The sequence below is a fragment of the Xyrauchen texanus genome, chromosome 48 (genome assembly GCF_025860055.1).
Source record: "Xyrauchen texanus isolate HMW12.3.18 chromosome 48, RBS_HiC_50CHRs, whole genome shotgun sequence".
NCBI classification, from domain to species: Eukaryota; Metazoa; Chordata; class Actinopteri; order Cypriniformes; family Catostomidae; genus Xyrauchen; species Xyrauchen texanus.
In genome coordinates, this window is record NC_068323.1 from 16,164,626 (window position 1) to 16,192,491 (window position 27,866).

At 37.8% G+C, this 27,866-nt stretch overlaps 1 protein-coding gene across 1 annotated transcript in view; it reads right to left on the minus strand.

Annotated features, from left to right (window-relative positions):
* LOC127639662 (nuclear receptor subfamily 5 group A member 2-like) overlaps window positions 1-27,147 on the minus strand; it is a 63,427-nt gene extending 36,280 nt beyond the window's left edge. The window contains exons 1-5 of the mRNA XM_052121795.1: window positions 26,990-27,147; window positions 24,701-24,835; window positions 22,432-22,550; window positions 20,519-20,660; window positions 14,672-15,357 (exon numbers count right to left, since the gene is read on the minus strand). Of these exons, the coding sequence (XP_051977755.1) occupies window positions 14,672-15,357; window positions 20,519-20,660; window positions 22,432-22,550; window positions 24,701-24,835; window positions 26,990-27,044 (1,137 nt within the window). The 5' untranslated portion in view covers window positions 27,045-27,147. The remainder of the gene's footprint in view (window positions 1-14,671; window positions 15,358-20,518; window positions 20,661-22,431; window positions 22,551-24,700; window positions 24,836-26,989) is intronic.
* Between the last annotated feature and the right edge of the window lie 719 nt (window positions 27,148-27,866).

The window sequence follows — 27,866 nt, forward strand, 5'->3', positions numbered from 1 at the left end:
TCCATTTTCACCATGTTTTATTGGGAACTACATATGGCTTACTCGTTTTTTTTTTTTTTAGCATATAAGATAAAAGGGGGGTCGATTTCAAAATGTTCTTCTTGGTGCTTGCACATGGAGAACTCACTGCCACAATGTTTGAGTCAGTCTGACAACTTTCCCAATATTTGTGAAGCCATATTCTGAATGATTTTTAGGGAGTTACTAGGGTGTTTCAACCATCGTATTGTCTGGCAAGCAAAAATAGTACACCTTTCCTCAACAAGCAACGTGATTTGAGGTATCGTTGATATTAATATCACAAACAGTGCAGTGCAATGTAATACTTAGCAAGAATCACTAACTAGTACAATTACTAATCAACTTGAAATTATGTTTATGGGCCATGTAGCATATTTGCAAAGAACACTTGAGAAGAGCACATTTATGGGCACTATTTAGGTAGCTGACACATGTCCGTGATGTTTTTAAGTCAACATCATAGAGTGATAATATGGTGTAATTTTGATGATTAGACAATAGATTCCCTACACTAATACTGCCTATTTGGAAAGCTATAATTGTACAGTTAAACTCATGGGAGATCATCTAAGTGTCCCAGAATCCGCAAAGGAAGTGTTAACAATCTGTGCTGAGGTGTCACATTCTGCGTTCCTTTTCAGGCATCCCACGGGACCTGCTCTAATGTGCTCTGGACGCACGAGACTGGAAGGCCTGGTTTATTTGGCCTCCCTTTTCCCTGATCTTGTGGAAATCTCCCGGCTTGTTTGTCATGGCAGGGCCTCTGTTTGCTCTTCTGCTCTGTGCTGCCACATCTCTGATAAGCATGCTGGGACTTTGAGCAGTTGGCCACCAGCCGCTGCGGGTGCATTGCTTCATACCCACGCTCCTCTGAGAGTGCTGCCTGGCATCTCTGCCTCTCTGTCTGTGGACTTATTTTAGAGTTAGACATTGTTTCATATGGCTTATAGCTTAGAGAAAGACAGGGAATCGGGGAGAGAGTGTTAAAAGGAATGGAGATTAATCAGTTTCCAGTGTTAACAATCTCCCAAGTGTGTCTCTTCACCTGTAAAATACTCAGGGTTTGATCGGATTTATAAATATTAATATTATTTACAATCACAGTAAACTAATTGATCCATCAAGTTTATTAGTCTAACTTTAGGCCCTTTATCCAACATGATCAAGCAGGAATTCGACATGTTGCTACTGAAAGTACCCTGAAATCAACCCCATTCAGCCAAACTACTGACTACTGATGTGCGGTCAAAGTTGTGCTAATATTGGATATTGAGGCCATTGAGAACGGCTTTTAAAACCGGAACTGTATGCTTACAAACTTTCACAATTGTATCCAATACAATTGTAGGCCCATTTTTTTGTCTGCATGCTTTGCGAAACTCTGATAAGCCTCTTGAGCAATACCACAATCAAGAGAGAATGGAATAATGAAATTAGGTTATGAGAAAGAAAAAAAACTTTCATTTCTTTGCCGAACCTTGGGACATTTATCAGTACACCTTAAGTCCATCTGAGCTCAAAACAACATCTTCAAATAGAAAAACAGAATAAAAACAAGACTCTTCCAGTGGCTCAGAGGGCTTAAAGCTAAGAAGCTATCAACTAATTATCAAAAACACAGAGCAGACCTGATCAATTATTCAGCTGAACATTAGTCTCCAAATATACATGAAGTCATGGGAGGGAAAGCTCTCTGAAGTACCACACACTATGCTATTTTACTCCCAACCCCCCATCTGCAGCTCAGTGAGAAAATAATGCTCTCCAAATCCACAATAAGTTCTGTTCGGTGTGTCAAGCCGGAATCGATCAACGTTCTCAATCTGCAAGGTACACTCACACACATTGCATTTAGAATGATCGGAGCATTTTTATTTGATTTTATTTCCCCCATGCTGTATTTTCCCCTCAGTTCTACGATTTATGATCATCTTTATTGGCAACAGCTGTCAATATTTATGACTTTTGTGTGACACGCTGACAGACAACAGTAAATGAGACTTGATTGGCTCTGTTGGGAAATGGGTTCAGGTAGACTCCTGTATTATTTAGCAGCGAGATGCAGTCACCTATCAGAGTGACTTTATGCGTGTGAGTATGTCTGTTGTTGTCCTCAAGAGTACTGAAGCATCACCATTAGTAACAACGTCATGTCTCGGCATCATCTGTTTTTATTGAGGCAGAAAAGACCTGATCTCTAAAATTACATTTTAAGTACAGGATCCCCATGTAAAATAGCTTTTAGAGTATTTATGTACCAATGCATTTAATGGCACTCAAGGTGTAACTTTATATTCATTTAAATACCATAGGAGTTATAACATAAAATTACAGTATAATATGTGAGTGATAATGTATAGTCTGCTTGTAATTCTGGGTCATTGACTTATAAGTTTATCCTAGGTTATAACAATTATAATTCCTTTTAAAATCTAGTTTAAAACACATGTGTCAAGTTAGAAATGCAATAATTGAGGACAGTTTGGTTTCATACAGTTTTGTAAAACATTATCATATATAATAATAATTTAATGAATTAAAAAATGTAATGTGGTGTAACCATCAAGTCAAAGGTATTAAAATACTTTCTTTGCACCTTAAATACATGAATGTACACAACTTAATCATTCATTAAAAAACAATTTGGGTCAAATATTTCTTTTTAGAAATATTATGACTTCCAGCCAAGAACATCAAATGGTTTTCTCCAAATGGTTACACCATATTACCTGAACAAAATGTGTCTTTTCATAAAAATATCAGAAAAATTCACATACAGTGAATTACTTTTTGTAACATGACAGCAAAATGGCAACCTACATGTTGGTTATGACTTTGATTCTCTAGACAAAGTTTTTTCAAATGTTAATAATATTAAAAAAATATATAAATATTTCAATGCTTATTTTTTTAAGAAATTAAAATAAAAGATTATTCCACAGAACACATTTCAGTATTCCAACATTTATTTTTTCCATAATTTCAGTGCGCTAACATGGCAACCTCCACCACCCCACCACCACCAGTCGAGTCCCGTCCTGCACGGGGGTAGGCTCCTCGCCCCTGCCTCCTATCTGCGTCAGGATATGACGGTCTACGCCAAAGAGAGACATTACTTTTCTGTTTTATATTCATGAAATAAATGTCATCTTAAATTTCACTCAGGTCTGCGAGTCTTCCTGGTAGAAAGGCACTGATTCAACCATTGGAGTCTTATGGATTACTTTTATGTTTCCTTAATGTGATTTTTGGAGCTTGAAAGTTTTGGTCACCATTCCCTTGCATTGCATGGCCCTACAGAGCTGAAATATTCTTCTAAAAATCTTTATTTGTTTTCTGCAGAAGAAAGAAATTCATACACATTTGGACGGCATGAGGGTGAGTAAATGATGAGGGAATTTTCATTTTTGGTGAACTATCCCTTTAAGCCTCAGAAAAATCTCCAAATGACTTGCAATTCAGGAATAGAAAACATGTTTAAGAGGTGTATTCAAGTAATTGTTTTGTGTGAATTGTATTTGTGAATAACAATAATATGAGCATCACATCATTGACCCTTTACGTGAAATAAGATTAGGTCTTATATATTGTAAATATGGCCGGCTGACCGTACATTATTCTACTTATCACACAACTACTTTCAAAATAAAATTAGTTCTGGGATAACATTAAATTAAACAGTTTTACAGTCATTATACTGTACAAACATACTTGGCTGCAAAATGCCATGATTGACCAAACAGAATCAAGTATTCCAGAGATTTAAAAAATATATATAAAATGGATGGATGGATGGATCTCATGCCAAAATATCTCACACGTGCAGCTGCAGACCACCATCCTTTATTGAGTTTTTACCAGGTAAAGAAAGAATTCAAAGCCCCTAGCCAGCTCACACAATTTGAGAGAAGCATTACGTCCCTGCCGTCTAGCACAACCTGCCATTTATGGCATTACACCACTGTAACGCAATGCTCTTGAGTTTTAAAGCCTCTGTCAACACGTCAGTTACTTGTCCAGCCTCGGGCTTTCTCCTGTTGCGAATTTGAAATATTTTCCTCTCCTGTAGTTCAGAAATCGTGAAAACGTTCTTTTCATCTTTTTCAGGGGGTCAGGATAAAGAAAGAATATTATTACGAAAACTATTCTGAAAGTTGTGCTCACTGTAACGTAATGTGTGTGGAAATGTTTAAAAGTGACGGGCAATGACAGCGTCTGAGATTTAACCTACATTGAAGCAGAAATAAAAGATATAAGCAAGTTTAATGAACAGGTGGCTTTGTCTTTTTGACGCCTTGAAGTACATTTCTTCGTAACTGCGTATAATGTTATCCTGCTAAATTGCACATGCCGTCCATTGGGAATGAATCCATTCACACAGTTAAATATAAGTGTAAGCCTAGCCCGCACGCTCCCTGTCTTTCTGACCACAGTTCTTATCTATTGTCTTCGGGATCTTTCAGCACGTCCAGAATAGACAGCTGTAAATAAGAAGCAAAAATAGATGTCCAAGACAACTGCTAACAGAAAGTAAGGCTGTAAGACATTAGAAACCTCAAACCTGCACTGATTACTACAAGTTAATTAAACACTGAAGGACAGAGCAACAGTAGATCTGGATGGGGGAAAAAACATACACAAGTTTAACGAGTTGAAAGCCAACACCTTTTGTTCTTGCAAACATGCACATAAAAGATTCATTTCTAACCCCCTTAAGTAACAATTACAGCTGCTTTACAAATCTAATCTACAAGATGTACGGGTTGAAGAGAATATGTATTGAGAGGAAAAGGCTAAACCCTGACTGACATTTGTGAAGCTCCATGTCATTCACTTTGGGCAAATGTGGTAGCGTTAAGATGAGTATCATTAAAAGTATATTCAGAGTTTAATCAACAGACTTTGTCTCATAATGTTGATTACCACAAAAAAATATTTTGACTCTTCAAAAATCAATGAGAAGTGAAGGAAGTGAATGGGGACAATCCGTAAATGTAAACTCACTGTTTCAAAAGTATAGCCACAAGGCATAAACAATATGCATGCTAACATGATTTAAGTGTGATAAAATCACTTACTAATCTTTTCTGAGTACTGAATTTTAAAACTTTGTTGTCATGACAACATAATGCTGTAAACCTTAAAACTCCAAAACGACTGTAAAAATGCCAATTTAAACCACTTTAAAGCTCAAAAAAGCTTTAATACAAAATGTAAGTGTTTTTATCAAATTATAAGCTTCACATGTCTGCCTTTAAACCCTCAAAAAATTAGACCCATTCACTCCCATTGTAAGTGCCTCACTTTAATCTTGAGTTTTGCTATTTAACTTGTATTGTACCCGGAATATTCCTTTAAACCCTAGAGAAATCCCAGTGTACATTACATTCGGTAGGTGCTTCCAAAGCAAATTTGCATTAATGGTTAAACATTTTTTTTTTCAACAGTTTGTGTGTTCCTTGGGAATCACACCAATGTTCTTGGTGTTATTAGTGCCATGCTCTATCAAAAAATTAAATATATTCCAAACACTTCTCTCCATTTTTTTATGGCATTTACAACTATTGCAACTATTGTAAAAACCAAAAGAAACTGATGAATATTGGAATTGTTGCAAGGTTGAAACTGAAGTTCTTGTATAAAATGCTGTTTCTGTTGAAAAAAAAAAAGTCACTTATGAGGGAAAGTGTGTGGCCATTTTTCAAGTAAAATGCAAGGGGTAAAATGCTGATTGAGTTGATTTGCGAGCTTGTTTGCCATTAAATCAGCCTGTTCGGTACAGTATGTCTGCTGTCGGCTCGGGTCTTATTGAGGTGTTTTGGGGCTAGTTTGTAGCTTCACTCTGCATCCTGATTTTAACAAGCATCCAGTGCAGCCAATAAAAAAGGCTTTTACCTTAATCGCCACAAGATAATATATAACATTTGTCCCCTTCTGGAGTGCAAAGGGCTTGCAAATGCTCACGCCACCGAAAAGATAAAGAAAAGAAAAGACCTTTCTATATTTCTCTTTCCTTTTTCCTATTTCAAAGTGCAGGAGTAGGAATGGAAGGAGTGGTATGAGCCCATCAGCTCTTGGACAGGAACTAGAATTTCATGACAGGATTTTATCCCTCATCAAAGCAACAAGTGGATGAACTCTTCTCCGACTACTCCATCCACTCCCAGGGGTCACCCATAGACCCTGAGGGGAGTTTGTACCCCAAGTTTCTCCTTTTAACAAGTGTACGAACTTCCTTCCTCTACCCGGTAAGGCCTTGAGGGTGCTGGATGCATATTTTAGGTTGAAAGAAAGAGAGACTTAAGAGTACCACAATGTCGATTACCACAAAGAATATTTGAACTCGTCCTTCATAAAAAAAAAAAAAAGAAGAAGCAAATATCACAATTACAGTAAGGCACTTATAATGGATGTGAATGGGGCCAATCCACGAACAATAAAATACACACTTTTTAAGAAGTATATTCAAAAGACATAAACATTATATGTGTTAACATGAATTTTGTGTATAAATTTAGGGATTTACTGGCGTTATAGCATTTATCAGATTACAGGGTTTACCGCAGTACGTCATGACAACAAAGTTGTAATATTGGATTTATCTGTACACAAGATTTGTTAGTAAGGGACAATGTACGGTCAGCCGGTTGTTATCGCATAACAAACCCCGACAGGTTGATCATGACCGCGATAACAACTGGCTGACTGTACATTATCCAGCTTATTACATGGCTAACCAAATAAATAAATACATGGACATAAATATTGATTTGCATTGAAATTATGTAAGAAAGAAATTGCTGAACAGCTGAAATCAACCTCCAGTAGCTCCAGTGTTGGAGTTCTGTTGGTGTTTATTTTTTAAAAATAACCACCTGAATCCTCATTATTCAGTTAATTACAAGACTACTTAGCAATTTAATTAATAAATGCACATGAAACATTGATTTAAGTTGAAATAATTTTATTAGATTACTTGTAGAGATCTCACAGTGATCTGAGAAGCAGGACTGAAGGCTCATATTTACCCGGATGAGCAGTCTGATATGTGAATGTGCGGTTGTTACTGAGAAATATATGACTGCTAGATGGCGCCATGTAATAAGTGATTTTATCACACTAAAATCTTGTTAAAATGTTTAATTATTATTTCTTGAGGCTATATATTTGAAACGGTGTGCATTTTAATGTTTATTGACTGGCCCCTTTCACTTCCATTCTAAGTGCCTTTACTGTAACTGCATTTTTCTAAATATTTTATTTAAATTCAATGCTTTTGTTTGTGATTGTGGTAATTAGCTTTGTGTAATAAAAGCTGTCGACTGAGCTTAACTTTTTGATTTGAATGAGAAATCATCAATATTTTTGGACGGATGTTTTTCATAACTTCCGTACTGTTATTCTGTTATTGAGGCATCATCAATTTCAGATTTACCAGTTTTTAAACAATATGTAAAACAAAACAAACTGTAACTGGTCGCTTTACAATTAGATGGTTCTTGATCAAAATCAGCTGCAAAGTGGACCAAACTATACTCTATTCAAACGTTTGGCTACATGAAATAATAAGCCTATAATTGCAAACACCATTTGTAATGTTTTAATGTCGTGACTGCAAATAACTTACACAAAAGAAAAATTTTTACACACATTTTCTGTAAGCTGCCTCCTTACAATCCACCTGTAATACACAGTCCATATTTGTATTAATGTTGACGGTACCTGTATCTTTAGAGGGCTAAAAACTGGTCTTTGCAGCTGCAATATTTATAAAGTTCCAAAACACCACAATCTTCAAGAATTCATGACAAGATACAGCATTTTTTGTCCATTTGTGCATTATTTATAAATGAAAAGCGGCTTTTGTGAGCATTCTCCTGCTGCCCATCTCTCCTGATCAAACAGATATTGTTACTACTGCAATAGCAGCTTTAGAAAATAAAAGTTGCCTGTCAAAAGACCTGCCCATAGCCAAGTGTAGAGACAAGAGAATATTAGAGGCCAATGAGAGAGACTGAGAGAGAAAATATGTACTGGACAGGCCTTACCAAAACTCACACACTATCTCCAATTGTGGTTGCCGCCCAGCCAGGGGATATCATCTATCAGTGGACAAATGCAGGGATGAGAATGCTGCGTCTCAAATGAAATAATATATCTTTGAAAGCCTACGCCTGCACCAGGCTCAAAGCCCATATATCAAGTCTGAGCGGCTGGTGGATCCGGTCCAGGGGCCATTAACCTCCCACCTGTTCCCCCCCCTGTCCTTCACCACGCACCCCTGCCCTTGGTGCTGCTTCTGGGGCTTGTTTGACCCCCCTTACTCTCCACCCATGTCAGTACCCTCCTCTATGACAATAAACCCCTAGCCCCCCCCCCCCCGCCCCAGCGCCACACAGCAATGTAAAGAGACGCAAGGCTCGAGCCGAATAATTCAAATTCAGTGGACCAGGGACACAGTTACAAATCTCTGCCCCAGTGCCATGGCGCTGCTCATGCCGAGGCTGTTTGTCAGGAAGCCCAGGAAGCAGATTGACCTCAAGCAGTCGGTGAGTCACAGGGAGGGAGGGAGGGAGGAGATGCTGTGACCGGTCTAGTAGTATATGTGTAGATGAAGTGGGGGGATGATATAAATCATGCACAAGTTCACAGATCATGACCACAACACCTTATTAATTTCTGTAGATATGAGGGCTGCTGGAAATTACAGTCTCTGACCTGCATCTCTAAAATTGGACTGTCAGGATAACAAAAAAAAGACACACAAAAAGAAGTGTTGCGTGGCACAAAACATATTAATGGAGGGTGAAATTATTCACTTGAAAGCCAATATATATATATATATATATATATATATATATACCGATCAGCCATAACATTAAAGCCAGGTGTAGGTCCCCCTTCTGCCGCCAAAACAGCACCAACCCGCATCTCAAAATAGTATTCTTCTCACCACAATAGTGCAGATCAGTTATCTGAATTACCGTAGACTTTGTCAGCTCAAATCAGCCTGGCCATTCTCTGTTGGCCTCTTTCATCAACAAGGCGTTTCCGTCCACAGAACTGTTTTTTGTCTTTGGCACCATTCAGAGTAAATTCTAGAGACTGTGTGAAAATCCCAGGAGATCAGCCATTACAGAAATACTCAAACCAGCCCGTCTGGCACCAACAACCATCCATGTGATTATCTAATCAGCCAATCATGTAGCAGCAGTGCAGTGCATAAAATCAAGCAGATACTTCAGTTAATGTTCACATCAACCATCAGAATGTTGAAAAAATCTGATTTCAGTGATTTGGACCTAGGGATGATTGTTGGTGATAGATAGGCTGGTTGAATATTTAGTAACTGCTGATCTCTTGGGATTTTCACTCTTTACTGTGGAGTATGCATACTATATAAAGTATTTCAGAAATAGTAATAGTAAGAGTAGTATGGTAACATGTCATTCCAAAGATAGCCTTATTAAGCTATTGCAAGCAGCATATAACCAGTGCACAAAAAAAATAAGGCTGTTCAGATTTTTCCACAATTAATCACATAATCAATATTTGCTTTTAAAAGGCTTTAATTATTAAAGATAATTTTATATAAACAATACATAATAAATAAAGTAATTATATAATATACTATACTATATATATATATATATATATATATATATAATTCAGATTGAAATATATTGCATTGTTTTGGCAGACGAGTAAAGCATTGATTAGAAGTCAATATGCTGCTTGTTTGTTTTATTTCCATATCATTGAACAAGCCTATACAGTCCACAGCAATCCATTTTGCAGTTGAGTTCGACAATCTGACATGTTCTCTCAGGACACGTTCTTTCTTGGATTCCGTCTGTGCTAATTTTATTTATCGGCCTATGTACATGAGACAGACGGATGCTTTTAGAGCCTCTCATTGGTATTTGTGTCATAATTGCTGCTTTTTAGTACACTGTGTCATGTAAAAATGACTTCAAACTGTGAAAATCACGTCCTGAGATCCCTGCATTCTGTTGTGCCTGACCAGCTCTAATTCTGTGGCTGCGCTGCCTATGAGGTTTGTTGAGACACGCTGACTGCACCCTGATGATGCTGCTTATAAGAACAAGTTGAAATGTACTTCAAATGTGAAAAAATATGTACTTTTATTTAGTAATTTACATAAGGTTCAGGGAGTAAATTTATTTTACATATAATTTTTTATAGAACTAATTGCACTAAATTAATGGGTTATGACATTAATGGTAACTGACAGCTCAAGTTTAACTCTTTTTATTATATAGTCACCTTTACCAAGGTTAAAAGCTTATAATTAATAATATATAATTAAATAAATAATTCAACACAAAAAACCCAGTCCAGCCAGACATACTGTTGCCTCAATGAATGGCCACCATCTAGGGAACGTTCAAGAGATCTTCTCTATACCCCATTCACTATAACACTAGGGAGTTCAATGGGCAGCCACAGCAACCCAGCATCTCCTTTCCTCTCTCCCCATACAGCTGCTTTTTCAATAAGCACAACCCTCACTGCTGGGTGCTGGTTGGAGTACAAGGCCCAAATACAGTGCTCCTTTACTTAATGGCAGGCCTGGTATTGTCATTCATTTCACTGTACAGAGAAAGAGGGGAAAAATGGGGGGGCTGCCTAACAGTCCCAGAGCAGCCGTGAATGAATAAAAATAAATATTGGCGCCACATGTCAGGGCATTGTAAATTTTGCGCAGTTGACTTTTATTAGCTCGGAGAACTACATTTAAAGCAGTATATTTGGGCTTGGATTGTGGCACAATACAATCTGAGATTAAATTTACCCAAGTACATTGTGATGGAACATAAAAGATATGCAATCCTCACAAGAACTGTAAATGCTGTGGTGAATCTGTGTGTTTTAATGCTATTATGTGTAGAGGAAAGCTAAGTGCACGCATCCTATCCTTTAAACAATGGCTTGTGGTTTACAATGAAATGGTGATCTCTCTATGGACGTGAATCACTCTCCACAAGATGGGCCGGGCAGCTAGCGTCAGAGCCAGGGGAAGAGCGGCGCACACACCAGGACCATACCAGCTCATATTGTCCATGAAAACACTGGGAAGCTTGTATCGGCCGAGCACCCCCCACACACACACACAATACATGACTCCAACCCTTAGCTTGACAAACCAACCAGACAGGGGTGCCACTGGCACAACCTTTAAAGACACACAAACGCAAAACAAACACGCGATGCACATGGATAGGTGAATTAGCATTGTAACACGCTGATAAAGACAAACAAACCTAGACCAACAATAACAGAAAGCAACAAAATAAATTGTGATATTCAGGATTTATAGTGTGTGGTATAGAGTTATCTTCTATACAACAATGATTTTATTAGCGAACTCTCTCTGAGGTGTTTATTTTACAGAAAGTACAGTATTAAAGCTAAATTTAATAGTAAAAAAAACCCCTGTAAAATAATGTTTTGACCTGTGAATTCTGGCATTTCTTCTTTCTTTTTTTTTTAATGAAAGCCTCTTAAAATAACTCATGTTGACCTTGCTCTTCTTGCCATGAAATATATCAAGACTGTGGTTAGTTGGTAGCTAGGCTACGGAATAAATTCTTCACCCTCATTCTCTGTTCTTAACTTTTACTGCTTCGCCCTTACCCAAGTGTGAGAAATGGCCATCAGAATGTTCCTTTTTCATTTGTATGAATACAATAGTGAGCTCTCTTCAGAGATCCCATCATGACCAAATATTTATGAGAGGTGTAACCGACGTCTAACTTATGGAAACTAAATCTTTAAACACTTGGCAGACGTTCACACCTGGCTGTATTACTAGAGAAATTCTTTTGTTCTTACAAAGCTAATAATAGTGCTGTAAATGTAGATATATTTATAGTGTGACTCACCACCCTCTTAGACAAGCCTTATATTCACTTGTATATCCTGTGTTTATTATATGCTACCAACAGCTCTGCTAGCTAGGAGCATATTAGCAAACAGATTTTTCCCAGCCTAAATTGTTGGATATTGTATAATTCATGTGACCTCTCTACAGGCAGGTGTGTGACTGTCTATTCAACCTCTGACCGTGTTTGTGTTACAAATGCAACATACACTCATACATTCTAACTTATTATGTGCAAGTTGCGACTGTTGTAAACACAGGTGCAGAAATCTTTACCCCTGTATAAACAAAAACAACTGTTACCGTGGCATCGCTAATGCATCTGAAGGTGTTTAATTATCAGCATGTTGATCTGTAGCACGTAGTGACAATCCACCACTTTTTACATACACTGGTGTCCAAAAGACATTCTACTACTTGCCATTTTCTAATTTAATACACATTATTTTAGTAAATCTGACCATTTGTGCATGACCAGTGTCTCAAATTTGCTTCGTTAAAAAGTGACCAAGAAATAGAGTATAATCTATAATATTTATGTTCATTTTACATTTCTTTGTTTTAATTATTTTCAAGATTCTAAACATTTCTTTCAGTTTAAAACCAGATTTATATTAGATTTTGAATCCCATATATTCAGTGTGGCCTTTTGAACCCCACTGTACATGTGAATGAATAGCTCTAAATTGCTTTCTATATAATATGCAATCTTTATTTAATAAAGGAAATATGAATGAATTTTAGGCGAGTCTATTCACTGTGTGTATTTACTGCATATAATTTACGTTAAATCCAAATATATAGCTCTTTCTATTCCTTCTTTATCTGAGCTCTTAACTGATGAAGCTTGTTAAAACCACAACGTTCATCCATCAACATCACAAAGTTCTGTAGATAACAATGACTGTATAAGTGTTCGCTAATGAGAGTCAGGAGTGGGTTCAGAGTTTCTAGTGCTACCTTTTTGTTTAGTTAGTGCGCTGCACGATTTAGCATGAGCACATGAGAGCTTCGCTAATTACAACCTCACTGCCACGCTATGTATGCTAATGTCAATTCGACAGCTACGCCCTTGTCTCTTTTAACATCTATTGTGGAAAAACAATTAGCCAGGGCGAGAAAGTAGTCATAACATCAAGGGTAAGCTACCCCACCACAACAAAAGGAGAAGTGCAAACACAATTAATACAGACAGCAATTAGCCATACACAAATGCTATTCCATGCTAAAGTGGGAATAGAATGCTTGAGCTAAAGATCGTGACAATGAATAGTAAAGCTCTATAGGTAAGAGCACAGGTAAGAGCGTAACCATTCGACTTTATAGCAAAAGCATTAAAACATAATAATTTATTCATTTTTTACCACAAAAATGAAGCGCCTTGCAGCTGCAAATGTGGCGTACAAAGCCACCCACAGTGTACTAAATTGCCCCTGGTTTGTATCACATTCTGTTTTTATTTTTTAAAAACAATATTGTCTAAAGAAAAAGTGACACCCAATTGAGAAGAGGCAAAAGACACCTGGGGATAAAGGCATATGAAAACAAATGCATCTGTCTGAAAACGGTTGACAGCAAAAACACTTCAGCCTATTGTTCTCCGAAAGGTATGATGGCATTTATTTTCACCTGATCGACTATTCGGTAAGTATTTTTTTAGTCAACAATGATTGCTGCAAAATCACAATAGGTGCGAATGAAGTAACCTATTCAACATCCCAGTATTAAAAAGTTCAAAGCAGATTGACATCCATCACAAGAATCAGACCTTTGAATGAGTAGTACTATAGTATAATAAGTATTTCCAATATAATTAAAAAAATTTAATAAAAGTTGAGTATTGAGTAAAAGTCGCTAAATGTATTTCACGCCAAAACTGTACAATCCTCAGTATGAATTCTAGTATGTCTCATGAGGTATTGAATGCAATGAGGAGAAAACAATAATATGCCAGTGGTTCTGTGAGCACAAAAAGAATGATTTGAAACTAGTGCTGTTGTATATCCCAGTCGCATATCAAAACATGTCATGGGGAGGTAAAATAGAGCATGCTCACGACCAAGATCTTTCATGAACGCAGACATGCACGAGTTAGTAAAAACCCCAGTCTTCTCAATCCCATCAATATTTCTGTCAGGTAGATGTATGTATTGTGAAAAAAAGGTTAAAACAACTGAAAATAAAAAAATATAAGAAACCTGACATGCCTAGTGTAGTAAACTGTCAATTATACATCACTGCATATCAATAAATCATCTGAAAAATACACAATATGCACAATTTATTTTTCAGGCCATCACAAATAGCCTTGACATTGAGCCATTATTTATGGAAACCTGTGAAGTAATTAGATGTCCAGTCAAGGAGGAACATTTCATTAATTTTAATAGTCCAACGAGTGTAATGTCGGGTTGCACATTACTGCTTATCCTGATGGTTCCAAGTGAGTTAAGCTAAACATAAAAAAAAAAGTAAAGCTTAACCAGCATGTTCTTATTTCAAGCTAGATAAGAACCATATTCTCACTGAACTACTGTCATTTTTTACTTAAAAACTTATGTTGAGGTTATTCTGAATCTTGGGAACACATGCACAACACTATGCAGACCCAACTTAATAAAATGTTCATAAACTCAGCTGTTCTCTCACTTGATTCGATTGCTTGATTTGAACCCAAGTTCGAAAAACTGCTTTCCTAACAACCCCCCTTATTGCTGGCATTGGGCCACCATAAGTTTCACATACCTTCAGTTCTCGGAAGAAGATGCTGCTCCTTGCCCATTCTACGATGGAGAACAGTGTCTGGTCTGCCATCTTGCACATGAGGCCAAAGGTGTTGAGTTTTTCGTGCTTGCCTCGACTGGCCTGTTCCTGCTGCAGGTACGCTAGGATCTTTGTTTGCACCTGGGGTTCGTCCGGTTCGCACTTGAGCAGCTCTACCACCAGGTGGGGGAAAGTGGGAGGTGATCCACCAGCATAGGCCTCTATGTACGGGTAGCCCATTAGGGACTCTGGTGAGCTTGTGTAGGGGTCAGGGTACTCTGACTTGATGGTGCGGCTCTGGAAGTGGCCATATGCCTGGTAGCCTTGCAAGCCACCGGCATGCGGTGGCATGGCCATGCTGACTGGGGAGGTTACGAAGGGGCTACGATCAAAGTCTGCAGGTGGCAGCCCTGCACTGGAGGAGCTGTGGTGGTGGTGATGGTGGTGATGGTGGCTCAGTGGAAGTCCCTTGGAGGCTGAATGGATGTTCTGAATGGCGGAGGTAATGGTGAGGTCTGCTGGGACTGTCTGCATGGCTTGTGTCATGGCTTCTAGCTTGAGTCCGTTGGCCCGGATCAAGGCTTTCTTCTGTTGCTTGAGCGCCCGGTCTCGTTTGTACATGGGGCCAAACTTGTTCCGACCTCCTCTCATTCGATCGGCCCTCACAGCTAATGAAAGCCAAAACACAAGGATGAGTTGGATGTTAATGCATGAGTAAAGCACAAAATTCTCTTTCTTACAAACCAAATAATAAAAATGTGCTTTGAGAGATTTTCTTAGAACACCATCTAAGATCATTTTCATTAAATTAGTTGCCCTGAGAAATTGTATCAAATCTCAGGGGGCCAGCTTGCTCTTTTTAAGGCCGTCGGAAAACTAGCCAATCAAAAACGTTCTCTGGTTGTAAATCATTTTGCACGATCTGGTTTGCTGACATGTCTTTGGAGGGTGGTGTTTTTGGAGAGAGGTTGTGTTGTTGAAGTTAGCAAAATAGCAGAAGTTAGCAAATTGCTAACAGCTCCTTCAAATTAAAAAGCAACAAAAAATAGCTCAGCACAAAAGGTTTTTGAAGTTAGGGTCTGATTTAATCTGAACCGCAGCAGAGAAACGATTCCACATCACACCAACATAATCACACAGGAAGTCTACATGTTGCTAACGAATGTTCTGATACTATGATATCGACCCTATTCTGCTGAATTACTGACAAGCGCCATCTCTGGTCATCATCAGCCATTTTTGCATCAAGTCAAATGTGATTACCATATCCTGTGGCATAACTTATTACATGGGCCTCAGAGACAAAGGTTCTGGTGCTATGAAAACCAGGTAATCAGAGATTACTCGGTTAGGTTTAGGGTTTGGATTTGGTTTAGGGCATATGTTTGATTAAATATGCATTCATGTTGACTGTTACATCACACAAAATATATGTAATGAAAGCCAGCTGGTATGTGATAGCTGTGTGATATGTCTTAACTTCACTCCCCTGTACTCAAGAGGGTCACTAGTGACTGACGTTAGAGGCTGTAGCATTTAGCCTCTTCGTTAGCATGCCTGCCTCACATGCCAGACACTGGTTTGAATCCCACTCTGAGCAGGTCGAGCAGGACCATTACAAATACAACTCGCATTTGGAGCTCGTTTTTGGTGCCACTCTGCAGACAATTCACCAGGAAACTGGAGCTCAAACATGCCCATACGTTCAACAAAGCTTTGGCCACTGGGGGCAGTGCTTCAAATTTCGGTAAACACAGACCGATTTCAATTGAAAAATATTCACAGTGAGATCAGTCTGATTATGGAGCTTTAGCCTGTCATACACTTTTATAAAGTGGTTACTTATTTGCCACATGTAATCAGTGTCATTTTTATGTGTGAATTTTAGAATCCGTGGTGTTAGTATGTATTGCTACCCATGTGACCCGTCTTTTCAAAGCTTAGACCTAGAGCAAGCTCAGCATAATCGAGCCAGAGGACACAATTTGGAGAGAAACACCACTAATGATTCAATATAAAACAGAAACGAGACAAAGTCAAGTGGACGGCATAATCATTATGGCAAATAAACGAAGAGCGCTCCATTGCCCGTGTGGATCAGCAGCTCTGATCCATGCCACAGGGCAGTAGACTTTACTTTAGTCTGCTGGATCCCATGTTAATTATTTATGCTTAATTATTTTTCTCTATGCTCCACGTTGTCAGCAGGTGGATGGATGGAGGTTCCAGCAGTGTGTTAAACACACACTAACATATGTGAACACACATTTGCAGACATATACACACTCTCAGATGGGGACTTGACCAGTGTGAGCATGCTTGTTAGGCCCTTTAATATCGCAAGAAGAAATAAAACAATTAAAAGAAAAGGCCAGATCCAACAGCTGCCTTGGGAGTGATTTTAATGGTCTTTGTCACAGCGATGAGTGTTTGTCTGTGTGGTTGTCACACGTGTGTGATCTGATTGATCCAACGAGAAAGAGAGCCAAGTGTTACCACAGCGATGACAGCTCTCGTACCATCCAAGCAAAGGATGTTCCCAAAGCAACTTTGGGGTGAGATATTTTTCTGGTTGTTAATGGTTGTTAAAAATGTATACGATCACAAAAAAAAAAAGAAAAACTGTGGTAAGTTTAACTATTAATGATTCCAGAGCAACAGGGTAATTAATGAGCTTGAAACTAATAGTAGGCCCTTTTGGGAAATCACAATTAGATGTAGACCTGAGACTCACATCATGAATGCATGCCCTTACCCCCCATCCACACACATACATGCTTATTCAGTCTGCCACCATCCCCCACTTTTTTCCATCTGATATTTTTTTCTCACAGCATCTTATTAAACAAGTCTATTGACATGCATGTCATAGGATTTTATAGCATAAGAAAGAAGGGGTTTAGTGAAGAGATTTAGCTTTTTGTCTGATTTTCTTTCATATAGTTGTGGCTGTTATAACCATCTTTATATGGGTTATTGAAAAACAATGTCCAATATCTATTAACATTTTAGGTCCAAATTAACACACTTTATGTGAGTAATGTAAAGTGTCACCTTTTTTGAGCCTGATCTCATGAAAATTACATGACTGTGGCGACATTTTTGAACAATTATATTACATGGTTCTGTATCGCCATAGCTCCCAGGTGAAATGTCCAAAATTATATTTTCTTTCAAACAGATGATGTTTGAATGCTCTATCGGTTCCCAACCCTGTTCCTGGGGCCCAACACTGCACATTTTGTATGTATCCCAATTCTGGCACACCCAATACAAGTTGTGGTATCTCTACTAATGAGCTAATGAGTTGAATTACCGGTAGTTGAATGAGTTGTAGGTATAATATCATTATTTTATGAGACCAGGTGGACTTCTTCCCTGCAATTTTTTCACCATTTTGAATCACATTTATCTTCAATAGTTAATTTTAAATGGTCCTATGAATGGATTTTTTTAAGTTACAAATATTCTATTTCATAAACACTGCAATTAAGGAGGAATTTGGGGGAAAAAACGTTTAAAATAGTTTTCGATTAATCATCCTATTTTAACAACTTGAATTTACATGTCAACTGGAATGCATCCATTTGTCTGTAGGTCTGTTTGTTTGTGATATAAGTCCATGCCTTTGTAGCCTCTGCATTCATTTTGCCTATGTGTGTGTGAGTTGTATATAAAACCAATTTGTGTTACTCAAACGGCTCACGGAAAGCAATTGGCTTGGTAATAAAAGCAGTTGCCTGATCTAATTTACTTGAACTGAGAGTCTATTGGTGTTGCGTTTGTTTGTGCAAGCTCTGTATCTTCACAGACGAAGCCCGCCCAGGCAGCGTAGCGCAGATTCAAGCGCTTCTTACTGTCTGATTTATGTGTGTTTAATATACAGGAATATTAAGCGTTGCTTGGGCGAGAATCCCTGTCCTATCACCGGCATATGAATGCCTCCCCTGGCTGGCTCTTGACACACAGTTTGTCATGTCCGATGGAGCTCTACTCTGAAGGCGCACCGTGCCACGTGCACACATGAATAGCTATGATGCCTATGCATAAGTAATGGGACAGCTAGCTGCTGCCACTGCCAGTGGCTGGAAGCTGAGACGCGAACTAGCATTCGCCCCCAAAAATGACAAAGTGCACTATGTAAAGTGTGGCGGACGTTTTGAATATCCATTGTAAAGCCTTGCCAGAGCCTTTGATTCATCAAGGTCCTTAATATGGATAACAGACACTTAATGAAATCGAAAGTATTTTACACTCCACTGTGCACAACATTGTACACGTATGGAATGACTAAATGCACAGGCAAGTCTATTTCACTTCCTCGGCTCCATCCGCAAAGACACTGATTACACTAACCTAACCCTAAAGGTTACAAAAAAAAGTTTATCTTTCTTAATCTGTAACTGTCTGAGCTACAAATAAATAAAGGGAAGACAATTAAAGGCCTTCCTCAGAAGACATAACACGTAAGATAGCTCGCCCATGCTTTTTCGAAAAATTTAAAACAACAGTCTTATTTTATCTGTAGTGATAATGGAGCTTCCATGGAGACATAGAAGGGCACTTGTCTGTGTCACACTGATATGGATGTGTTGTTTTGCTAGTCATTCAGTAATGCCCAGTATTGCATTCAAATCTATTTGCTGTAAGCTTCTGATAATGCATAAAGAAAGATTTGACACAAGCCATCTGTTTAGGAAGCAATCACAACTTCATATTTGCATAAAGCATATCTGTTTTGAGCCTGAATTATAAAAATGTTAGGTCATTTAACCTAAAAGTTTTGGTGGAATTTAAACAAATGGAAGTAGATTAAGTAGAAATAACTGTTCCTATGGTAACCATTCCAAATTTTCACAGTTACAGTGTGTTAACTGGAATTTTTATCACACTCTTATAGAACTTAGGACATAAATATATGCAGTCAAAACAGTGTAAATGTGTGCCACTAAAAGGGAGCGTCACAATAAAATACACAGTAAAAAGTGGCAGCCTGAAATTGTTGCAGAAATGAGCAATTTTACCTGTTCTAACCCTTAAAATCAGTTTTGTTGGTGTAACCAAATGTATTCAGGCTACTTTATTGATGTTAAATTGTATTTTTGATTTAAATCAAAACCAGATAATTAAGGTGTTACCACATGAAGCAAATTTTTCTGATAAGCACCCCCCACCCCACCCAACTAATGAATTATATGTAAATCTAAAATGAATTATACACTCCCATACATTTTCAGGTTTGTATTTACATTTTTGATTACCAGTAATATTATAGGTTTACATAATTACATAACGTTAGAAATAATTTTGTATATATTTAAAGTTTTTGTTATCTTTAATTCAGATTTGAGCAGTACAAATAAAACATACAAGTGTGGTTTGTACTCAAATCACAATTTTTGCTACCAATTTCCATTTCTACAGCTTTCCTTCACTATCAAAATGAGCCTGCGGGGAGCATTAGCGAGCGCTCATTTCTTTGGATGGTCTGACAGGGCACGGGAGGGCCTTGTATCCTGTTGGTAACATGCGCGAGCAAATCAAAGCCAGCTAGCTATAAAGCGACAGTGCTCAAAATTCTGCCCTCCAGCAGTTAAACAATTAATAGTCATTGGAGCTGTATATCTACATACTGAGAGGAAAGGACCCCAAAGAACTGTGTAGAATTCTTAGATGGTTAAAGAGCTAAAGCTGTGTTTTTCAAGTTAGAAATGCACAGAAACTGAGATCTCAAAGGGATAGTTCCCCCAGAATATGAAAATTCTATCGTTTCAATTAATTTTTGGGGTGAACTTTCACTTTAACAGAGTCATTGAGAAGATTTCTTACCCTCCAGTTTCATGCCGACAGTCAGGCACTTCTGAAAGCGGCAGTAGGGACAGCGTTTCCTCTGGGTCTTGTCTATTTGACAGCTCTGGTTCTCTATACATGTGTAGCGCTTGTTGTTTTGCACCGTACGCTTGAAGAAGCCCTGCGGAGTAAGGTGAATAAAGATGTCAAACTTTTGACCTCCGCTGTTTGTTAATGTGCTATTCAACCGCAGACACACACATACACATGGACACGAATGCTCATATCCATTCACACTGAAAAAAAGAGGTGTTACACACAGCCACACATGTAGACAAATATAAAAGTAGAGCCACGGGCAGAGAATTGCTCCCTCAGCAGTCAACACTCACTTGTAGAAACACAAACACACACAAACGCACAAACGCTCACCCACACAGAAACTGACATGTGCACCCACACGCACACTAACATGAACAAACAGAAATACAGGCCGATGTTGGAAAGAAAATCGCAAACAGATTCCGAAATGTGCATGATCAACTAAACAGAGAGTTTAGTTGGCCCAAATGACAATTTCGAACTACTATCAACATTTAGTGACTCGCTTGATATCGTCTTTAATAGTAAGGTGAATTTCAGCAACATTTAGCTTCATGACATACAGCATATTTGACGTGTTTCCATGAGCTCTGCTCAGAGTAATTATAACCAGAGGCTGTGCTTTCCATCAAAGCTTTTTGATTTCAGCGTTGACTATTTAATAACATTCACCACAAGATCTTTCAAAGGGAAAGTCGTAATTTGGATCATTTCCACTGAAAGGTTTCATCAGTTTGCATTTGCAGCAACTACTTTAACACAGTACTGACAACATATATTTATTATTTACTTTTTGTTTTAGTGGAACCTCCAAACAAAGTATTAAATATCTAAATTTCTTAAAAAAAAATTCCTGTTGAACTTCCAGCCTCTGATCCCATTATTTATACTGTAGAACCAAAAACAGCAACTGAAAAAATCCATTAAATGACATCCATAATTTACAGCAGCAGGATTCCATGATTCCACCTGCAACAGTTCTGAATTCATTTTCAGGGCAGGAGAGAATCAAATATGGAAAGGTATTAACTTATTCTTGATCAACACCGCTGAGATTCTGCCCCATTTAAAACTAAAAAGGATCAATATTGCACAGAACTCCACTAAAGCACACACTTACACACACACACACACACACACACACACACACACACACACATACACACATGTCCGTAACGGTGCAGGGAGTTCGTGTAGTGCGTAACCTTGAATGTAGCCTATATCATTAGAACAAGTCAAATTTGAAATGAAATATGTAAGGAGCAAGCAGTATCGGTTACCTACGATGCAAAAACAGTGAAATCAGTGACAAAATATTCTGAATCAAAATATGATAATCTAGGCAGAACATACAGGTGCATTGCAAAAAACATTGCAAACATGGTATTTGGCATATTTCCAGCGCACTATCAACACTTTCAAAGACACGGTTTTACATTGCAATTAATTAACTCTGTCAGAGATCTGTCAAAAAAGAAACTCTATGCTTATATCACCTTTTTTTAGGGGGGGGGGGGGGGGCAGGCATGTGAATCAGTGTGTATGCATGTGTGTGAGACAAAGAAACTAAATTTGCCAGACTGTCCATGCAGTTTCTGACCTCTCAGAGTTCACGTGTGTCTGATCTCCAAATATCTGGAGGCGTCCGAAAACAAACAGATTTCAATTGCACAATAACAACACCAATTCCATCCAATCTTGATATTTCTTCTAGTAAATATGCAGCCAGTCATAAAACAAAATTATTATTTGGTAATACACTCTGGCAAGCCTGCATTAAATGGACTTTATGAACAAAAATCGGATTTGAATATAAATGGCATAGGTTAGGTGTCGATGATTTTACACACCTTGCAACTCTCGCAAGTCAGTAACCCGTAGTGATACCCGGACACCTTGTCTCCGCACACTGGACACATTTCATCCAAGTCTTCATCATAGGAGTAGTCCATCATTTTAAACTGGGGGGCTGAAAATCACAATCACAATTTTAGTTTTACAGTGTCTTTTATACACACATGATGGGTTATTATAATTTATTACTATGTTATGACAACATTAATAACGTGTAATTACAAAATAACTACGCATTAGGTACATATCCTCATGACTATTTCTCCGTACTAACACATTTTAATTAGCAAAACTGACTTAGTGTGCACATTTGTTATTTGAACCGTTTTTCCGACACTTTTTACATGTATCCAGCAGTTTGTCCAAAAAGTCTGTAAAAAAAAAAAAAAATTGAGGAATCAGGACTGCACCATTTTTAAGCTTTCTTAAGTTGTATCCTTTAAGAGTGAATTTTATGAAAGTGTACATATGCTGTATGGAGGAAAGCGAGTGTCCCTGGGAAATAGCCGAAGCTTGGTGTTGGGTGTGGAGGATGTATGCCGCAGTCTCGCAGACACAGCAAAACTTCAGTTTCGATCTGGTTAATATTCATGATGGCTCATAAATTGGTGTGGGAGCGCGAGAGATGCTGCTGTCTCGCGCTGGAGCGGAATGTTTAGCCACGAGGCGAATAAAAGCAAAACAACATTTAAATATACGAGCATTGTGCGCTACCAAAATAAAACAAATACCGTATCGGGTTTTTTTTTATTTTTTATAAATCTCTGAGACTATTTTCTTCTCTCCAAAGGATTTATAAATAGTTTATATCTATTAATTGCAATTATTTCGTTTTAATGTTATTCATTGTCATTAAGCATAAGGTGATGCAGTTTGTGGCAGCTTAAAAAATAAACCATACATTTCTACAGCATACGAGAAGTTATTTTTAAATAGGGAAAAAATACCTGCGACGTAGATTTTCTTTACACAGGAAAAAGAAACAGTCAGATGGGTTGCAAATCAAGGCAAAACTTTCAGGAAAGGACTAACACAGATTGCATTCAGATTTTCGTTTATTAATTTTCCTTATTTTTCTAATATAGTCAGGAGTGCATGATTTATTTGTGCTGTATCGATGTGTTTTTTTTTTTCTTTAACCGAGTGTCAGCAACAAGTGCTTTAAAATAATTTTGCAAAATTGCCTTAAAAACACATGCGCAACAATTCCGCATTTCCATTGTCATAATTCGCTATTCGGTTTAATTAATTAAATGATATGTTTTTTATTATATAAAATGTGGCTGTATCTTAGGTGGGAAAGTTCCTTGATTTAGGAAAAAATAAAAAAATCGTTTTAGACCCATATAACCGTTTTTTTGTTTTGTGACGTGTGATCAAGCAGCATAAAACCTAGAATTGTATCATTTGAAATTTGAATTAAAATGCTTAAGTTCTCTCAATGTCTCTTAACACTTCAAGCAAATGCATGCATACATTCTCTCTCTCTCTCTCTCTCTCTCTCTCTCTCTCTCTCTCTCTCTTTCTGTCTCGCATTCACTCTCTTTCTCACTTTTCATTTTAATATATTCCCAAATCATAATAATAGAGCATAAGCATATATATATATAAGCGACTGCATGTTCTAGCCACTCATTTGCAGGCTGCGTGGAAATAAAATGCAGTCATGTGATATTTATTTGCATGAATTCTGGTCAACATATGACGGTTTTGCCATTTAACTAATGAGTGATATTTTGCACTAGTGCAGATTTATGTTTAGTAAGCTGAGCTCTGTCATAGTCATTATTATGGTTTCGTTTTGAAAAGGTCTTGTTTCTCCCCTCTGTTTTAGCACCAAATTAATTGGCATGTGATTCGAGATCATGTTGAGTTATTTTAGAATAGTTCACCCAATCATTTGAAGCTCAAGGCTTATTCACCAGCCTACATTTGACGTTGTTTCTTAATTTAGCTTGAGTCAGGTCTCTATTGCAAGCAAAACTATATATATTTCGAGGGAATGCTAAACGTTTGTTTTGTGTTTAAATTAGGTTTTGGTCATTTGGTATATATTTAAGGGGCTAAATTTCAGAGACAGGTGAGTTAAGAGTTTACAAACAGAGCGAGGGCAAGTTATAGGCTATTTATGCATGTCCGTCAACAAAATATCTAACAATTGAGCAACTGCCCCCGCAGCAAAACAGAAGCTTAATTTGGCCTCGTGCAATTATACGCATAAATGATAGTGTGACATGTAAAGCAATGGTAGGCTATATTCCTTACCTTGCATGTTTCCAGGCATATGTCCCTGTTCCCCATGCGATCGAGCGAGTCCCAGAGATTCTGAATCGACTTTAGGCAGCATGACAGCTCTACTGAGCCGATGATGAGCACGCGCCGCTCCGTCCGGCCGTCCGCCTGCGCGCGAGAGGAACACCAGACACACTTAGAAACACTGTCCAGACGTCCGAAAGAAATCCTGCGTGTGTGGGTCTACTAGACGGGTTGAATTTGACTGCGCTTCTTTTATTAGTTTTTTAAGTTCGTTTTAAGGACGCGCCACGTGTAGCCGCAAATATAAGAACTAATTTCACATTTTAAACGCAGCTCGTAGGCTATATAATCGAATTTCCTGCTGGAAAACGCAGAAAGAAATGCAGCAAATTAAAACTCTCACTTCTATCCGGATCAGCGGGTAATTGAACGATTGCGGACTCTATCTATTCGGGTGGTCGTTGCTGCCAATATGAAGCGGGTCTTTAAACCGGACTGCGCGAACTGTCAGGAACTTTGCGCGAGCCCCTCCTCCGCGCGCGCTCTGTGATAATGTCAGAGATATGAAGTTCAAACCGCTCCTCGCTGCTTTGTTTACGCCGCACTAACAGCGCTTCCACCAATCAGCGCCGTGATCAGTGCGCTCGCGTCACTCATTTGTCCAATCAGAATCGCGCCCGAGTCTCAGCGCCTCTGCCCTCCAGTTCACTTGCGCGACAACAGCTGTTTAATAAAACTAACCGTGGAGCTCAAAGCGCCGGGAAACAGAGGAAAAAAACGAATATAGTTGAACATTACGAGACACGCAGCGCTGTGTACGGGATCACCGGAGGTATGTGGTCATATACCGGAGGGTCAGGTGTTTATCTGTATGTAGCCAACATTTTAATTCGTTTACTGGTGTAGCCTACACAAGAAAAAGTGCTTATAGGAAATTAATGCAACGCGTCAATAAAATTACACATTTTCGCAGAAAATATTTAATTTTTGCGCTTTATTTTTTTTCATTGTAAAATTAAAATGTTGCTCTAAAAATCACATTTAAGGCTGAATTCACGGCAGAAGAAAAAAAAAAACCACAAATGTAAGAAATAAAAGCACTGAGTATTGGAAGAATAATTTTCTGGCTTAGTATTAGGATATAATAAAATTTTATGCGCGTAGGCTATTTTGCAAGAATAATATACAAATAATATGAATATACTGATAAAACGCTGTTTAATGCACTGTCGCCTAAATATGAAATTTGTATGTGAGGATAGAGATAAAGTCATGTAATAAAAACATAAAAACACCTTAGATAACAACAAGCATTGTCGGTCAGACATAACGAAAATAATTGTGGTATATAAAAAACTATATTGCTTAATTTGCTTATAACTACGCCCGCCACAACATAAACTTACACACATTGCTACATCGGTCGCAATAATTAGTAGGCTATTATTATTATTATTTATAATTTTTTTTTAATACAATTTTTCGATTTGTTTTTATTTCCTTCTCTTCGACGTCAAGTTCACATACTTTATTTCCTTCACATTTTAAACATTTGACCATTCACGAAAAGCTTTGTATGAACTGATTTAGTCTTAGCCTACTTAATGTTATTTATCATTTTTCCGAGGTCGAACATTTTTTAGGTGGAACTTCCGTCCTGGATAGGCCCTAATTATTTTAAAAGGTTTCTTTCTTTCTCTCTTACGCTAACATTTGTGGTAGAAATATAGGCTAGCCGCAATATAATAGGCTAGTAGTAATAATAATGACAATAGTCTAATAATTAGCCTACAATAATGTTCTAGTTGTTAATCCAAAATATTATTAATATATATATATATATATATATATATATATATATATATATATATATATATATATATATATATATATATATAGGCTACGCTATATTTACAGCTAGACTGCCGTATTATCAGTAAAAAAAATAAATAAATACATCTTAATAGCCCTAAGACAGTAATAAATGTAGTAATAAAGACCTTAAGAAGAAAAATAAATTGTCAACTGTCCAATGCTCAACATCTGTCAAAGCCAGAAAAAATAAACAAACAGCAAGGCCAGTTCAAATCTGTCTAATGGACACCAATAATAGGCAGGATTGGAAAAGTCACAACTTAAGCAAGGCACTGACTGGCCATGTGCTTTGAGAGGCTTTTAAATATTATAATGAAGGCAAATTCATAATGTAATGACTACCAACTTACTCTACTCTTATACCAGGGTCATAGGATCTTACAGATTTCAACAGAGGAAATAGATAACAAGTATACCCCTTACCCAAGTCTTTACAGGAGTCACGTTGTCCTAATTCACTCTTAAAACAAGTGGACATTGTAGGGAGAGAGAAAAAAAAACACTTAAAGCAACAGCAGGTCGTCCACCTGAGCAATCCTCAGAAAATATATTCCAATAAAGTCTTCCATTCTTTCACAAGATCAGACTGTATGAGGTTTACCACTAAATGTTCACTTTCCGTTATGAAAATAGTGTTTTGTTTGGACAATAGCACCACCCTGGCATCTCTCCCTTTACTCTTGCACATGCCATTCACCCCTTGTATCCCCCTCACTGTGACCTGCGCTAAACCTGCAGTCATATCTCACCTAATCAACAATATTCAAAACTTCTGGGGCTGATAGGTTTGCCTAGATCATGTGGAGTTAGACAGATTGATAACAGCCAGTTATAAAGTGACACACAGATAGATAAGCCAGAGCGGACAGATAGTACCGAAGGAATGATTAACCAGCAAAGAAGAGACTTGAAACTGCCGTACACACAAATGACTGAATGGAATAAGAAAGGTGGTTAAATGTGAGATCAAAAGAACACATCAACAGTCGCAAACTTTGAACTATACTTACAAAACACTAGCACACACAGTTTGCGTGTTTTATAGTTTCTGTAAGTATCAGGATGGGCATGTGTGCTCAGTAGGATTTAGTTTACTCTGAAACGTATAATGTATAAGAGACTTTTATTACTGTACTAAAATTATGCGTTCTAATTCATGTTGGAGATGTTCCAGGATGTTAAGAGAGACAGGCCATCCCTAAAAATGCACAAAAAAAAAACTCATAGGATATTTCACTTACTTAGTAGCAAGTTCAGCTCAATCTACATCATTTGTGGTGTTATGTCGATTACCACAAAA